Below are 17,657 nucleotides of genomic sequence, written 5' to 3'. Positions count from 1 at the left end.
TCTTTCATAAAATCATCAGCTTTCAAATTTAAAAAGAAATCAAAACTGATTTAGTATCCCTGTTTGAATTGCCAATTTGAGGCAAAATGAAAAATGAGACAAAATCTTTGTAGAATTTATATGGGCCATGCAAAGTCCTTTACCCTATTGTATAAGTGGAGATCATGGGCAAGAGAAATTTCCCTCCATGAGGCTCATTGAAGCAGGGTTGTTGTGCCAGACTCTTCAGATGGCCCTACATACCATTGTGCTTGTGCCTGTGCCTGGCTCTCCCGGTACCTAGTACTGGAATGCCACAGCCACAACAGGACATGGCTCTGCCGAGTGCCAGGGAACATCACAGGACATACAAATCGTCAGCTCCTGCTCCCTGCTGTGGGTTATTGATCTGCATGGCCAGAACTAATGGCACAATTAAGTTCTATATAAATGCCCCTGCTCCCAGCATAGTACTAGCCAATACTGCAGCCTGGGCAAGAAAATGAATTGGGTTACAAAGAGTTGTTTTCATGATGGGTGGCCAGGACTATATGACTGTCACATCATTTCAGGTGCAGTATTGCACCACTGAGGAGCACGAGCAAAAAAAAAAGAGGAGTTTTATCCCGATGCATCGGCTCTATAACTCATTTTAAAAAAACTTAATGTTAAGTAAGTAACAAAAGTGGTGTCCTCAAAGCTGATCTGAAAAGAAAGAAACATGGTTGTTTATTTAGGCTTTCTTTCCTGCTTTGTGAGTTTTTCTCACTGTATTGAGAAGGTATAAGTCATTTAGAATAATTATCAATGTGTTGAAACTTGAATTGTCTCTTTTGAGAAAATTTATTTTCTCTTTTGATTAGGGATTATAGCACTGTCAGCAAGAGAGCAGCCTTCATATGAAGAGCAAGTTAACCTCTCTAATAAATCATTGCCACACCAGTCAGCTATACTTATCTTGAGTTTTTTTGACCCTATCTGCCTCCAGGTATTTAATCAAGACTTTTAAATATGCCAAGTATTTAAATAACATGAGAACAAACAAATGGTGTGACTGTATTTCTCAACTATCTTGTTTTTCTTCTCTCTAGTTGGTGTTGAAGGCTCCTGAAGACATTTACTGCTTTCAGTTCAGTCCAAGTAATCCAAACATCATTGCTGGTGGCTGTGTCGACGGACAGGTTTGTTGCTCTTTAAAATTGCATATTTCTGTATTTTTTTCCAGTATAAAAATAAGGGTGAAGAGATATACTCAACATCCATAGTAACACATAGAGACAGAAGACAGATGTCATAGTCTTAAAGTTCTCTTTTCCTGGACTGAAGCTATGTCTGGTTAGTCCATAGCTGAGCCATTACCGCACGATGCTTCTTTGTACTACTGATAAATAGGTCAAGTTGTAAAGACTTTTTTTTTAGAGAGAAATGTAACCTTTCTTCTGATTGCATCAGACTGAAGAGAAAATACTTTAAAGACTTCATAAAATCTAGTGTAGAGAGTATTAATGCACTGTGCATTTATACACATACACAAGTACAATTTGTAATGTACTTATTTCTCATTGTATGTTGTATGTAGGTTGTACTGTGGGATATTTCTAAACATGAAGGAAAGCTGCAAAGTGCAAAGCCTGTTGCTGATGAAATTATTGAATCCTCAGAGGATGAGCCAAGAGTAGCAGCAGCAAGGGTGACTGAGGTAATTCTGGGTCTGATGGTTGGATAATGGTGTACAGGGGTTTCCCACTGTGAGCAGTGGCAGCACAGAACACCAGCTGAATCCTGGGCTGCATCCAAAGCAGTGTGGCCAGAAAGGCAAGGGTGGGGATTCTTCCCCTCTGCCCTGGCTAGATCCCACCCAGAGCACTGCCTCCAGCTCTGGTGCCCCCAACACAAGAAGGACATTGAACTGTTGGAGCAAGTCCAGAGAAGGGCCACAAAGTTGATAAGAGCACTACAGCACCTCCTCTACAAAGACAGGCTGAGAAAGTTGGGGCTGTTCAGCCTGGGAAAGAGAAGGTTTCATGAAGGCCTCAGAGCAACCTTCCAGGACCTGAAGGGAATCTAGAGGGAAGCCAGAGATGGACTATTGGTTTGCAACTGTAGGGACAGGACAATGAGTAATGGGTAAAAATTAAAAGACGGAAAATGTAGGTTAGGTATTAGGAAGAAATTGTTTACTTTGTGAGGGTGGTGAGACACTAGCACAGGTTTCCCAGGGAGGCTATGCACACCCCAACCCTGACAGTGTTCAAAACCAGGTTGGATAAGGCCTAGAGCAACCTGGTCTATTGGGAGGTGTCCCTGTTCATGGCTAGGGGACCAGGACTAGATGATCTTTAATGTCCACTCCAACTCCTTAACATTCTATAATTCTATGAAAAAATAACAGCTGTTAATATGGTAAATGCTTCTGTTGTGAGTATATTGCAGTGTATGTGTATGTTTGTGGGGGAGAAATGGGTGAAGGTATCTTGACTCAGAAGAGAGGAGTAGATAATCTTGGCAATGAAACACTAGAAAGGATAAGAAACCTGATGAATTCATGAAATCAGAACATCATCACAATTATCACGGTACCTGATTGTCTACCAATCATCTACCTGAATCGTACAGATTATTAGATTTACTCATTTTGTGCAAGTTATGTTCCAGTGAGTCTGTTCTTTAATGGGCAGCAATATACCCTCCACTCCTACCTTAAAAAGCCTATCAAATACAGATACTGTTTGTTACTGAGTGCAATACTGAAAGTATTCGAGATGTTCATGAACAGCGAAAAGGCAGCTTGGAAGATGAGAAGACTATTTCAGTGAAAAGGACAGAGGATAAGCAGAAGAAAGACCTAAGAGGAGAGGAGACATTAATGATGCCTGCATGTCTGTGGAGGCGTGTGGAATTCTTTTTAGAGCTTAATGTCCAAAGGCTTGTTTTGATGCTTTTTTTACTTTTTTTTTCCCAAATGGAAGGTGTTAGACCCCTAGAAAGTTTTATGAACTGATCTGAAATACATGAAAAAGTGGTAAGAGAATGCAAAGTAACCTTTATTCTTTGATAGATTTACTATTTTATTTTGAAAATACAATTAGATATCTTTTCTTAAAACATTTCTAGCTGTCACCTAGGCATGTCCAGCAGAGTAGCACAAAGCCATCTCTAGTGAGACACTGTGCAGCCTCTTCCATACCATATAGTCATACAAAGCCAGCAACAGATGTACATTGGCTACCATGTAACTTTGAGGTGAGCTTAAAAATCCACTTCTTTTTACTGCTTTTCTAATCTACTACCTCAGAAATCCTAATGCAAACTCAAGAGAAAATACCAGTTAATTACTTGTATTCATTATTTCTCACTGCATTTAGTAGATACTAATAATCTGCTACCTCTTGTCCTGTTCATTGTGCTTTACAACTGTGCTGTGCTCTCAGTCTGATATTAATCTGTTCATACTGCAAAAAATTTCCTTAACTTTACAGAAAATTTTAATTCAAAATTATAGTAAGCCTGCCATACTTAAAATGTATTGAATTTCTACTATGAGCAATCTAGCCTGTCACTAAGAATTCCAAGAAATAACTTAATTACCTAAATATCTGGATACCCAAGAATGGTGTTATTGTAGTCACCTTAATTTTTCTAGATGCTGCCTCAAAAACTGTACTCAAAACTTACTTTATCCATTATGGTTTTAGAGCTCCAAAGCACTTAGGGTCTATGTACTGAAAGGATCCAACAGGAACACTGGGTGCTGATTTACTATCAAACTATTGTAAATGGTGCTAAATTAATTTGAAATGCAAATGCAGTCAAATACAAAGTAATGATAGTGGAAAAACTGTCCAAGAAGAAGAAAAATTAAAATCTTTAAAAGGTTTATGGAAATTATATATCAATAAATTTTTGATAAAAATATTTAAGACTTCACAGACATTACAGTCCTTAGTGGCATTTCCAGAAAAGTGAGAAAAGGGGCACATACATATCATAAAATGTCAGCTGATACCACTGTTCATTTTTATTTTATAGAGTAATAGTCATGGATACTAACTGGTACCAGATGTAAAGCATGAAGAAAGGGATTGGATAGCAGAACATTGTTGTGGTTTTTGTTGTTTGGGTGGGGTTTTTTTAGCCAAAGCTTAGGCTCAGAAGGCTGTTTTTGTGTTCATCTGGGATATCAGATACAGAAAACACTTGCTTAATAAATAACACTGACAAAGGAGACATTTTGCCAGTATTTAGCAGCATGTACTGGGACATACTTTTGTTATATAAACATGGAATATGTCAGCCGTTGCACGACATAGCAGTTTTTATGGCACAATTCCTAAAATCAGCAGTTTTATGATTACATAATAATGAAAAATTAGTCCATGTTACATCCGAAACGTAATTCAGCTTTGCCTGGCTGCATTACTACCATTGTGATTCCAGGTAGACAAAATAATGAATGAAAAATAGAGTAGGCCTAATTTGGCTTAAACAAAAAACAGACAAACCAACCCCCAACAACAAAAAAACATCAACAAAGAAAAACAAACAAACAAACGCTGAAATTTTGCCACATAATTGATAAGTACAGTTTTTGCCGAAATATGTTCATTTTTTATATACTGGAAGTTAGATTTGATTAGCTTATAATTCCTTATTACCTCTGACACCTTTATTTTCCTGAGTAATTAAAATTAATTTTTTATAAACAAATAACTACTAGGTAAATGATAAATAATATAAAACCTGCACAAGCCCACATACACAAATTAAACTATTAATAATTAACATTTGAAGGCACCACTACAATCCCACAGTGAGGTCTAGCCAAGTGATAATTTAAAATAGATGACCCATGGTGTAAATTTGGCAAAGAGACATCACTCCCACTACACTTAACTGTTGGAGATAAATTTCTCAATTACTGGCTCTTTGGTTAAGCTGCATTAAAAAAAGTTACAAATATGGCAAATTAAAGAGGGCCTGACTTGCAGTGGTACCAGTAAGTATTTATCCTGCTAAATTAGCAGGATTATTCTAATTTAGAATTTAAATTCTAATTTTCTAATTTAATTTAGAATTAAAATTCTAATTTAGAATTTTAGGTATGTAGCAGGCAAAGGTGGTATCAGTTCACATGAAGCACATTTGTAAAATAGCTTGATTTTATAACTGCAAATTAATAAGTCCTCATTTTCAAACCTTACCCAAGCAGAAACAGTGACTTAATTTCTAGTAGCCTGTTTTATGTGTTGAAGTACTTACTCATCAGAGTGTGATTTTTGTCTTTCATCATCTTCTTCCCCATAATAATTATTGTTGTTATTTTCAGGACAGCCAAAAGGGTGGTGCTTCTGAAAACAGAGATGAAAATAATCTGCAGCTTGTAACCTGCTCCCCTGATTGGTATATACAATATATACTCTACAAAACATCTTCCAGTTTCCTTTGAAAAACTTTATGAGGCATAATCCATGATTTCACTAGCACATTTCTGGAACCCTATCAACATATCCTGAGTGGCTGAAATTCCATATGCAGAAGACAAGCACTTTGCATTCTTGCCTAGTTAAACCCTCTACAGTAATGGTATTAAGAGTTTATTAACTGAAAACTCTTGCAGATATATGTTTATATTCTGTGGATACCCCATTCAGAAGAGTGTTTATCACACATGTGTTACCCTGGAAAGCCACATCCCCACACTTATTTGTGTGACACTTGTTTGGGTGACATGCTCAAAAAGATGTTAAAAAGATTGATTCTAAGGCCTATTTCTACAGAAATATTGTAAACTCTATATAAATTTGGAGATTTAGCTGGCAGAATTACTCTTTGTGAATCTCCTCTTTTGTCGACCAAAAAGTCATGATAGTTACTATTCTGTGTGAAAGACTAGCAAGGGGGCAGAATGCAAAAAGTGGAAATAAATGTTAAGCTTTCGTGATGTCAGAAGGCTTAAGGCTTCAAGGCTGCATGGCTGGGTGCTGTCATGTATTTGTTAGTTACATCAAAGAGAGGGTCAGAGAGAGCAAAACTTTATAATTGTGCAAAGTTATTTTTCCTAATCAAATAACAGAAGACTTTGAAAAATTAAATGAGAAGTTAGATTGCAAATGCAGTTCTTAATACATTTGCAGTGTAATGCAAGTAATACACGTAGAAGAAATTATTTTAACTACTCAGCTACGAGGGTTCCAAATTGAAAGTATTTATCTGAAGTTAAGAACAGGGAAGTCACTGTAATGTCATACTTGAAGAGCACAGGTCCCTGAGCAACTCCTGTTAGAAAAGGGAAAGAGGTATCAGCAATGAGGAAAGTTTCATTTGCTGCATTAAACCTTTGGGTAAATGTCCAGAGTAGAACAAAAGGAACAAGCAGAGGGCTGAAGATTCCAATGAGATGACAGATACAAGCTAAACCATTTGCCTTGAATGTCAGCAAATTAATTGGTGCACACAAAAATTTGGACTGATTTTCAATCTGAGTTACTAAATTACCTGCTACAGCCTTCAGGAATTTCACCCAGGCAGTGCCAGTAAGTTGACCCAATAACTGTCCATAAGCAAACTGTATGAATACTATCTAGCTGCTTTGGTATAATTAACTGATGAAAGGGTGAATAAAGAAATAGATTTCATCATTTACAAAAGAAGAAAAGAAGTAATTATTATCCTTGTTAGCCTTTGTCTGATTTTCAGTCTCTACTGTTACATAAAGCTTGAAGATAAAAGATTAAAAAAACCTCAAGCTTTAAAATGTAAGGAAAAGTGCATGTAGCTGCAAACTAAAACACTATACAATATATGTTATGCAATTATTTTGCAGCTCAATATTGTTTTGGGATATTCCATCCATCGAACAACGTGAAAAATTTTTATCTGAAAAAATAAAGGAGGAGAAAAGATCTCACATACCCCATGATGTTCCAGACTCTGATGAGGATTTAGATCTCTCCTGGAAACCTCTCATAAAGGTAGTGTCCACAAATACAGAACATGGGGATTGAGCCAAACTGTAGACATGGCCAGAACTCCATAGGAACGTAATCTTTTGCTTCACAACTCTTTTTCCAGCAAATTGTGACTTCCTTGTGATTTTTTTTCCTGATTCTGAAGTTAAATACTTCGACATTCCTTTGAAACTTCAATAAAACGCATTTTGAAAAGCTAATTAATAAGAAACAGCATGACTGCTTCTAAAGAACTGCAGTAGGTGCAAAAGTAGTTGTGTAAATAGTGGAAGCTCCTGTCAACCTTTTCAGATGCTGTGCTGTCTATCTCAGTGGATCCCAAATAGTGGAACGTGGTCATGGTCAGCAGAATCATAATTACTAGCAAACCAACATTCAGTCTCATGAAAACAGTTTGTGAAAAAAGTGAGGCTGAAAGCAATGTCAGGTAAGAAAAAGAAGTTAATAATTTTAGACATGCTGACCTGTGCTGCTCAGAATACCTGCAGTTGGAAATGTTTTTGAACAAGCATGATTACTGGGTTATTTTGCTAGAAAGAAAGCAAAATTGTTACAGGAAAAAGGTAACACAGAGAGCATTTTCTCCATGCTTGTGAGGCAGCAGATACTGTTTGTGGAGTATTACAAACTCTGCAAAGATCTGTAGCATTACAGCAGAAAGAAATTTTGACTTGTACCTCAAAGATCTGACAAAATGGTTTAGCAAATGCACTTCTTTCTGAACAGATAAATCTGCGTGAAAGGGATAACAACACAGAGTATGGTCCCATCAGAATGAGTTTAAGGGAACTGGAGTATCATTACAAACCTCCAGGTAATATTTTTATTACACCTTACAGGGGAAAATGTTTTTAATAAGCTTGTATTTCAGTATATACATAATAAAAGCTGAGCAACAACATACTGTATAGTTAAGCACACCTGGAGAAAAAGAATTCTTAAGTATAGTGGTACTCCGTGTGTGACCAACATGTAATGACCATAAAGAGATGTACATGTAAAAATCCAAACTGAGCAATTCCATATACACAGTGACTCTATCCAGTTTCACTTAAAAGCCCATGCAAATCCCACACCCAATCTCTTTATCCCTGAAACAATATGTCCTTTTCAGCTATTACAGAAAGCTATTTTTAGAAACATAATCCATTCCCTGGAGCAGAGATATTAGCTCCTGGTTGCGGCAGCTATGGGTGACATGTAAGGGCAGCTCCCGAGGAGACGCTGGTGTTGTGTAAAACTGGAAAAGAACAGGGTGGTGCTACCCTAAGTATTGTCTGGATATAAGAAACACCGACTTCAGGGCTGCAGCAATGGGGAGACTCCACCAGGAAACAGTAAACCTACAGAGCTACTGCTTTACTTGGCAGTCTTTCTTCGTATCTCTTCTTCAAATTCTCCTTATCCACAAACTACATTCACAAGACAAAGGACTTGCTTGGTCTAATAAATTCCAGTGTGTAACAAGAAGATGTAACTTTTGTCTCCCAGGGAAGGCAAAATCTCTGAGATCACTAAGAGCACCCATTAAACAGAAGCCATATACAGAGATGAGTGCTTCTTCAAGCAAAAATCTGGCAGTGCTACAGAATATATCCACAGACTTTTTTGTTGGAAATGAAGTAAGTACCAATTAAAGCACCAATTAAAATGTTAATCCAAGATATTAGAAAGACTGAACAGCTAAATAACAGAGTTTTCACAAATGTATGGACTTGCATGTTTTCTTCAGGTGTAACTAAAAAGATCTCTCGGAACATATCACCTTTTAATTCCACTTTAATACTTTAAACTACATGCTTAAAAAATAATAAACCTCCCATATTCGAGAGACTATGAACCCTTACTTCAAGAGGGGAATTAGAAGACATTTCCAAAATATGTTGAGCTTAACCACCTATTATTAACCAAAGAGTACTCCCTTATTCCAGAACATATAAGATTAGTAATTTCTTCTAGTGTTTTCTCACATGTCATGTGAAAACATTTATTCTACAGTTTGCCCCCCAACTTAATTTCACTTTAGGAAATCTCAGTTGTTCATAGCCTGCTACATACCTACCTTATGCTACTAAAATTCATGGGTCTTTCCAGTTCTGAGTTCATATGGAAATGAAAATTAGGCTTCTAGCAACCTTTTTGCTTCCAGTCACCTTTTCCCCAAATACTGGAACAAAGCATGAACTATCAAAACCAAGCACCTAATTCTGCAGGAAGGACTGCCTACATACATCATGACAAGTAAAGCTGTTTTGATAATACATAACTGAAAAATGGTGACGCAAAACTTTACTGTGTTTTCAGTCATTGGCTGCAAATTCAGGTTTTCATTTACTCAGATTATATTTAATGATGGAGATGCCTTTCCCTGGCCTTAAAAATTGAGGACCAGACACAGTTAAGGGATAAGGGTTTTTTTCCTGGGTATTTTAATAAGGATCCTTATGGTGCACCACTTCACCAAGGTGGGATGCGCCGCAATGCACACACAACAGATTGCCTATACAATTTATAGACCTTACAAATGAGCATATCTAACAAGGATGCCCTAATGGGAGGCCTGGATGGATGGTGTGATAGTCCCCCATCTGAGGAATTCCCCCTGGATTGGGCAAATCTCTGGCTTACAGGATATGTTCTAGAGAGGACCTTGGTTTCCCAAGACAGCGCAGCGTTTTCCAGCCTCCTACTACAAGGCCTTTAGGATGTTTGGTCTCCTGGCCAAACAGAATACTAGGGCTATGCTAAACTATCAAACTGGAGGAATTACAAGTATGCATGCTAAGAATACTGAGGATCCATAAAAGCTATATAAAAGGTATATAAAAGAAAAGGCAAAATATAATCTTTGCATCAAGTTATAATTAAGAACAGTCCCAGCTTAAAAATAAGTCACTTTGAAATAAGCTACTAAGCTCTAACATTAGCATTTGCTTGATTTTTTTTGCATTACAGGATGGAGAAATTGTTTATTATGACTGGAAAATGAAAACTGATATTAATTCAACAAAACCAGTTAGTAAGTTCAAGTTTCTCAATACATGTTTAAGTCTTAATATAAGTCAGTAACTTTAAAATATTTGTTTATTTTATATACAGAGTCTATACTCTGTCTTTTTAAGGCTCTTGCTCATCGCTCTAATAGCCTCTCTCACTGATAACACCTGGATTTAACAGTCTACCTTCAAAAGGGCAAGCACTTTGGATGGTGTGACAAAATAGCACAGAGATATTGGCACAACTCACGAAGTAACTAGATTTGTGGCAAATCAAATTCCTGTACCTTGTGAGCAAAAAAATCTGGTATCTTCCAGGCCTGTGGTAGGTCCTGCACTCTTGTTTCTTAATCCCTAAGGCACTAGTAACAAGCAACTACCTTTTTCATCCATTAGGTCAGAAGCACTCCCAGAAATATGCCCTCCACACCGAAACTATCAACACTCTCCAGAAATCTCCATTTTTTAAAGACATCTTTCTAAGCATTGGAGGCCAGAAGTTTGCCATTTGGAAAGAAGGAGTTACAGTAAGTTACTTTAAGACGGCTGTGGCATTTGTGATAGGTATACAAGACAGGACTATAACAGGCTCAGAGACTGTATTTTCAGAAATGTGTAAGTCATGAAGCTTCATATCCTAGAAACAAAACAGATATAAAAGAAGCTTCATCTTCTTCATATCAGAAAACTATTTTAGATAAAGCTTAGGAAACCTGCTTTTTACAGAAGAAATAAAGTGACCTTCTTAAATTCCAACTTTGTAAAAAACATAGCTTCCCAACTATCCATTTCTCCTGCTAGGGAAATGCATGCTGAACAAATCTGAAGAACTTGTATTTTAGGACAAGGTTTTTTCATCATGTGAAGACAAAGAAACATGGGGGTTTTTTTTCAAGTTTGTCTCATGCAGGACTCCAGGTTAGCTGCACCTGACAAAATTTCCAGACCACAGGTTTTAACAGCAGACAGGTTACCTGAAGAGACTGGAAGTGAGACACCAGGTTTTTACTTCCCCACAATCCTTTTAATCTGCAGCAGGTGGTAGGAATTTTGCCATTGATATAATTTTTGTTATGGGACCATTTAAATTTTGAGCATTTTCCAAAGACAGGAGATTTGAAGTAGTGAATTGATAGTACTGTTTGATTGTTAGGTCTATCTTTTATTTGTTTTCAAAAAAAATTAAGAATGGACCAATCCTTCAGTCAAGCTGCTCTGCAGGAAGATACACGGCAGGACAATGGTCCTTAACAAGACCAGGAGTTTTCTTCATTGGCAGAGACAATGGAAATATAGATATTTGGGATTTACTGAAGAAAACTCATGAGCCATCTTATTTCCAGAACATCTCCAAATCAATCATCACTTTCATCAGCCCTTCCAGTGCCTCAGGTATGTGGATGGTGATTGCACTTTATTGTGCTGCCCTGTTCACAAAATGGCCCATGACTCTGAGGCACACAAATCTTATTACAAATGATCTTATATAAGTACATACTTCCACAAATTTAACACTATACATACAAAAATGGATCATCAGTTCTAAGTCTTCTACCATGGCATAAAAGCAACTGAAAATATTTCATTAAAAAAAGTCTGATAAAAGAAAATCTTTAAAGGGATTAATAAAATAACAGAGCAGTAAGGTTGCTTTTTTTTTGCTGCAGTGAACAATAAACTAAAAAGACAAAAAAAAAAAAGGAACCCTCTGTAGCTTGTCTTTGGGTGGAGGTTCACATTGTTGTTGGAATTTGGATTGTTTATATGGTTTTTTTGTCAAATATCTTTTAGCAGAGCAGCATTTTCTGGCTGTTTCTGACAATCTTGGAGTTCTGCATATTTTGGAAATCTGTCAAATACTATGTCACCCTTCAAGTGATGAGGTTAGTAAGAATTTTTATTAAATCTTTGACACTTTATCCAGAAACTCCAACACAGAAACAAGTCTGCCTAGACAAAAATGCCTCCAAATAGTGGCAGTTCATTCGAGATCAGTATAGACATATTCTCCAAAGATCACCTGTAGCCAAGCTGGCTTTTTACAGAGCTTAGATAAGAGTCAAGTAAAGGAAATCTCAGTGACAGTTGGCAGAATTCCACTGTTCCAATCTGGCTACATGAAAACACAATTAAGAGGTCAGCATTTTTTGCCACATCCATAAAATGACACCTTTCATGCAGTAAAACAATGTTTCAGAGTGCATAGTAATGTGTATATACTGAATTAATATTTCTTTAAACCTTCTCATCCACATTTGTGTTAATTTTTTTCCTTTAAATTTGGTAATTCAATTTACATATCTTCATATCTGGTTCCAGTTCAGTAAAGCACATTTTGAAAACTCTTACTAACATTCCCACTCATTCACAGTCTTAAAATTAGGACTATGTGTACCAAAAGTCCATGGGAACAATGCAAGCAGTTTTAATTTCTCTTTTTTTCTACACAGTTTTCAGTTTTTCTTTTCCTCCACCTCCCAGCCAAAGATTGAGCTAGTGTGTCAGTCTAGCAGTCCTGCCTGCTGCCTTGTCTGTTACTCACAAAACCATCTTCCCATGCTATTGCAGTTTTATGTTTATGTAGGCACTTAAATAGTTTATAAACATCCCATAAAGGTTTGCCATGCACAGAGCTGCAATAGGTAGCAATAAAACATCACATCAGCAGCTTCATTTCAGTAAAAATAACTTCTCCAAAGCAAGGCAGGAGCTAAGCGATATGAGGAAACACACTGGTTCTGACAGATTACCTGTGGTTTGGAACTAAACTCTTTAGGGTGCAGAATTACCAACCAAGGAACAGTCACTAATATTTAGATTACGTTCACTGTAACTGAAGTATTCACTGAAAAATACCAGGCTGTTGAAGAGACTAATAAAAACTAAAACACAGAATCCCAGATAAAATAAATGGATAGTGCAGTACCAAAGTATGGCAGTTTATGGGTTTTTTGTGCCTGAAGTTGGTCACATCTTTATATTCTTTTGCTGCAAACTGCTGGGATAAATAGAGATATTTATATTTCCAATTTAGATAAAATATTTATACCATTCAGATCATGAGCAAGACATCTCTGTCTCTGAGCATGTAATGACCCTTGCTTGTCACTGTTTACAGCATGCCAATGTACTTGATTACTTTGAAAGAGAAGTCAGATACCTGAAGTACTGTGAAGAGGAGTTTAAAGGGTATCAAAAGTTTCAAGCCAAAACAGAATTGAAATGCGACTGGAGACAGAGAAAACAGTATGTCATACTTGGAATTAAGAAAAAGTTCTGTGTTTCTTTGTATCTTTAAAATACACCTGTATTGCTAGAGAGGATTTTCCACAGTATTTAAAAAAAAAAATTGGGATGGACATAATCAGAACTGTTTAACAGTTCTTTATTTCATATTTAGAGTTCTTAAGAATTGAAAAGATGGTCCCAGTTCACGTGATGCATTTCTTGTTCAAATGACCCCCCTGCAAGAGCATTAGAGCCTATGGACATTTAACAACTATAAATTTGCTTTTTATTTTACACCAGCTGCTTGTTCAAAAAATTATATTTTGTCAACTTCCCTATATTCATTGCTCCTTCAAACAAGGATGGATTCCAGCCTTCCATTCTTTACTCACAGAAGAATTTTGCCTATCCCTTCTTTAGTAAATGGTTTAATAATACTATTATTATTTGGTTGATTGATGTAGCCCATGGTGATACCTATTCTCATTAATTTGTGACAGCCCTGACACAACCCACTGGAAGGTAATGGGGTCAATACAGGTTTCAGAGCTTAATAGTGCATTATTGATGGGTTTTTTTCCTTCAGTGTATGACCACAGAAAACAAAAGAAGAGATGGAGGATCAAGAAAAGGTACATTATACTGTGTTTCTGGAGCACACATTTTATTGGAGCAGATAGCAATGGACTTAGAGATAAGAAATACTTTCCTCATTGGATGCTTAGAGCCCGTTATCACCTTTAGAACCAGCAAGACTTCTATTTCAGCAGAAGATGTTTAGGTTTGGAAATAAAGAATCTTGCAGCAAGATATTATTGTTTCATTAACCTTATCTATCTCTTTACTCACAGTGTGGCTAAAGAAAATTGATTTGGACCCAGTTTCCCCACTATTTTTCCTTAATACAGTTATAAGGAATATTCTCTTTAAATAACAGTTTTCAAAGCCCTGTCAGGACTCTAAACCACTTTTACTTGCTATCATCAGTTTACAAACGTATTGTTACTTAATCCTGGCAAGTGCTTACAAACAGAAAACCAAGTCCATTAAAATATATTGTTCCCTCAAAGAAGTCAGTATTATTTAGAACAAACAGCTTTTAGTAAGCTCACTGTAGCTGCATTTCTGTCAAAAGACAATTATCCCTCAGAGAGATCAAATGGTGTTATACAGAAGTTTTAATATTAAGCTGTGTAAATAAGTAACAGCTCATGAATATTAATGCCCACCCTCCATCCAGAGAGGATTCTTTGGTAAGTGGTTCTGCTGCTACTGGGTTTCAATAGCCAGGTCAGACACCACGTAACTGAGCAGAGCCTGCCAGGCAGAAATTGAATCTGTCAGAGGATAGATTAAACTCTATACGGGTGAGTGCACTCTTTCCATGACTCACCAAACTGTTTGAGGGTCACAGACTCCTGTCAAACAAATGTCCATGTGGTCACAGTAGACACTAAAGCACAAAAGACAACTGACACACAGGGGATTTGCAGAGAGGATCTTCAGCTGACAAGCAATAGCCAGCCCCAGTGCTCTGCTTCGTCAGAGTAAAGCACAGCCAAAGAGAAAACGGGATCAGTGTGAGGCTCCTGCAACCCAAAATAAACACTGCAAATTGGGGTTAGGCAGTGTTAAATTCATGCCCCCTCAATTTTCTACACCCAGGATCTCCCTGTCATGTACTTCTAGAACTTTGATTGAACTTTAGTCAGATTTAAGAGAGGTTTGGAGCCACTTGGTTTGAAAAATGGTCTCTTGTTCGCTACTCTGAAGTTTAAATATTATAGCAATATTCCTTATCCTTCACATTGAACTAGTTGTAAATATGAACCAAGGAAAATTCAACAAGCATGTCTCTAGCACTTGCAGCACAGTGTTTGCAGTCAGCACAAACAGGAAGAGAACACTGCTCCTCTGCTAAATCAATATTTAACAAACAGCCTGCTCTACACAGATTTGTAAATATCATACAACTGACTAATTAAAAAGCTCACCTATTATCAGGCTTGGACTTCATTAGTATACCACCTCAGAATATCTTCCACAGATTTCTTTTGATTCAACAGGGCTGCAAACTACATATAAATAAAAGTCAATCATATGGTCATGGCTTATCTAGAAAGCCCAGCCAACCCCCTCCACTGCAGCTCTGTTACTACTCCCCAGAAGAGGCAGCAGCCTCAAGAGGAGCCTTGTTCCCCACCACAGAGGCACTCTTTAAGAGTTTTGATTAAGAAAATATTCCAAAAGACAGAGGGATTTCATATGGGTTTTCCTAAGAGTAAAGCCAAAGAGGCAGCAGATCAGGATTCTGCTTATCAGCTCCCCTCCCTCCCTCGAGCAAAGTAGTTTGGGGAGCTGCAGGAATGCCCCAGTGGAAAGGGAATAATCTTCCTGAGATCTGTTTTCCTCCTCATCTATTCCCAAGTAACACAGGAGACATGAGATTATACATCCCATCAGGATTCTTTTATCTGTCTAATACAATTCTAAATGTTCAATTACCTGTAGGGTCAGCTTTGCATCATCTCATGTCAGGCCATTCCAATTTTGCCCTGAAGATGTTAGGACACATTAAAGGTTTTCCTGCTTGGTTCTAAGAGACAAGCAGAATGAAAACAGTAAATTCATTATATAGGATGACATTTTAAAGCAAACATATCAGTTACATGGCAGTGCAACATCAGTGCCCTTCACACCCCAAATAACCATCTTTCAGCTTGTGTTAGCTCCAGAAAGTGAGACAACAGCTTCCTACATCAAAATACACTTACTGTCAAGAATCCCAGTACCCCCATCCTATTCCTTGGGATGGGGATGAAGATGAAGGGGTTAAGATCTGACAGCAGAAATACCACATGTGTCTCTGGTTTATCAGATTTATAGATTTATTCCATAAAATCCTGCCTATCTGCTGGGGATGTTTCCTTCTATTTTTAGAAAATGTCTGAATAGATGCAGATCCATTTCTTGTCTGGTGCATTAACAAACATACATATAGGTTACAGATTGCGAAAGACAGATGTAAAAACCCTGAAGTTTCTGAGCATGTGCGTTCCCAGTGGCTTAAGCCGGCCTGAGGTCATGCCACCCCACTAGTCCACATCCCACACCATCCCCACCCACCTCTTGCATGCTCCTGTAATGAGCACTTTGGGAAGCTAAAAGGGGGAGAAGAGAAAAGGTGGATCAGCCACACAGCACCAGCAGTGTTTGGAATGTGGAAAATCCTATTTAAACAAACAGGAAAGGATTAAAACTCTACAAATGGACCTAGTCTGCTCCTAAATCCACCTAAGTGTATCATATCCCTAGCACTTGGCAGCAAAGAATGGCACAAACCTACCTTTGCATTTCTGATTTTCCCTGGGGACTACAAACTACAATTCTTGGTTGTGACCCAGCCCTGCACATGGCCATCAGCGGCTTGTGCTTGGGTAAAACCACTTGTATGGGATTTTGGTGCAAGCCTCTGGAACTGCCTCTGTAAAAGCACCCACACCCATTTTCTTTACCTGGAAGCAGAGGTCACACCTGAAGGAAGTCCATAAACTCCAAGGACAATTTGTTCTCTGAACTGCACTAGAGGCTCTGCCCTCTGCCGTTAACCTCTCCCAGTCCCTGGTGAGCAGGAGCTGCTCCTGATGCCAAAGGAGTCCCACCAAGCACACAACAGCACAGGTCAGCACAGCAAAGGGGACTCCTGGCTGTGGCTACAGCGTTTGGAGGAGCTCTGCCCTGCAACCACACACAGGCAGAGGCTGCCCTTCTGTGTAAAAAAGTTAATTACTGCTTTGGTAGAAGCAGGTTGTTTTAATCTCCCAATTTCCTAGTTCCTAGATTAAGGTAATTCCCACAATAATCCTGTTCCTTAAGAATCTGTAACAATCACAAAAAGAATGCAGCTTGACCAGACTATATAACTGACTATATGAAATATAATAGCTATAAGAATATATATATATAAGGGATAACATAACAAAAATAGCACTTGGGAAATATCTCATTAAAGGAGGACTTTTAAGATACAAAATGTGTTTTAGCAAGAAATGTTTGAGTAATACAATACATTAAAGTATTTAAATTACCTCATGATATTAACATGAATACAATTTATCAAGTCACTAATTTCCATTGTTTTAATATTAAAATATTAAAGTTGACAGAGCAATGCACTGCTGGCCCGAGTTACAGAGCCCTCCTGGCAAAAAAGCTTACATGCATTCAAGAGGTGACCACTTATATCATCTGGATTATTTCAGACAATGAAAGATTAAAAAACAAATTTAAATGCAAGCATCTTTAATGAGTGCTAATGGAGTAGTGCTTTTTTTTGCATTATCTAACTCAAACATTGGGTCAATTTAGACATGACAAAAGAACAAAATATCTGAAAAGCTAAATGTCTTTAAGGAATTAAGTCGTGTGCAGCCACTGCAAATGGATGACAACAGCTTAGACTGGTTTAAATAATCATGAGCTAGGC

The 17,657-nt window shown here is 37.5% G+C and overlaps 1 protein-coding gene and 1 long non-coding RNA gene across 16 annotated transcripts in view; one reads left to right on the top strand and one right to left on the bottom strand.

Annotated features, from left to right (window-relative positions):
- DNAI3 (dynein axonemal intermediate chain 3) overlaps positions 1 to 13,981 on the top strand; it is a 28,260-nt gene extending 14,279 nt beyond the window's left edge. For 5 of the 15 annotated variants that reach the window (XM_023932150.2, XM_086901550.1, XM_086901549.1 and 2 more), the window contains 14 exons: positions 843 to 967; positions 1,071 to 1,160; positions 1,559 to 1,678; positions 3,094 to 3,222; positions 5,306 to 5,379; positions 6,803 to 6,950; positions 7,674 to 7,761; positions 8,439 to 8,569; positions 9,903 to 9,966; positions 10,340 to 10,470; positions 11,131 to 11,335; positions 11,735 to 11,826; positions 13,062 to 13,189; positions 13,758 to 13,981. In XM_023932150.2, coding sequence (XP_023787918.2) covers positions 843 to 967; positions 1,071 to 1,160; positions 1,559 to 1,678; positions 3,094 to 3,222; positions 5,306 to 5,379; positions 6,803 to 6,950; positions 7,674 to 7,761; positions 8,439 to 8,569; positions 9,903 to 9,966; positions 10,340 to 10,470; positions 11,131 to 11,335; positions 11,735 to 11,826; positions 13,062 to 13,189; positions 13,758 to 13,764 — 1,532 coding nt within the window. In that variant the 3' untranslated portion in view covers positions 13,765 to 13,981. Of the gene's footprint in view, positions 1 to 842; positions 968 to 1,070; positions 1,161 to 1,558; positions 1,679 to 3,093; positions 3,223 to 5,305; positions 5,380 to 6,802; positions 6,951 to 7,673; positions 7,762 to 8,438; positions 8,570 to 9,902; positions 9,967 to 10,339; positions 10,471 to 11,130; positions 11,336 to 11,734; positions 11,827 to 13,061; positions 13,308 to 13,757 lie in introns of those variants that run through there. The other 10 variants (XM_086901545.1, XM_086901553.1, XM_086901552.1 and 7 more) reach the window with 4 other exon arrangements.
- On the bottom strand, positions 13,819 to 16,962 carry LOC147651663 (uncharacterized). The gene is made up of 4 exons (XR_015290357.1): positions 16,687 to 16,962; positions 15,677 to 15,767; positions 15,166 to 15,246; positions 13,819 to 14,760 (listed from the first exon to the last, which is right to left on the bottom strand). It is a non-coding gene; the product is annotated as an uncharacterized LOC147651663 (long non-coding RNA).
- Positions 16,963 to 17,657: the final 695 nt, after the last annotated feature.

This window comes from Cyanistes caeruleus, chromosome 9 (assembly GCF_971803275.1).
Source record: "Cyanistes caeruleus chromosome 9, bCyaCae1.hap1.1, whole genome shotgun sequence".
NCBI lineage: Eukaryota > Metazoa > Chordata > Aves > Passeriformes > Paridae > Cyanistes > Cyanistes caeruleus.
This window is presented reverse-complemented; position numbering and strand designations above follow the sequence as displayed.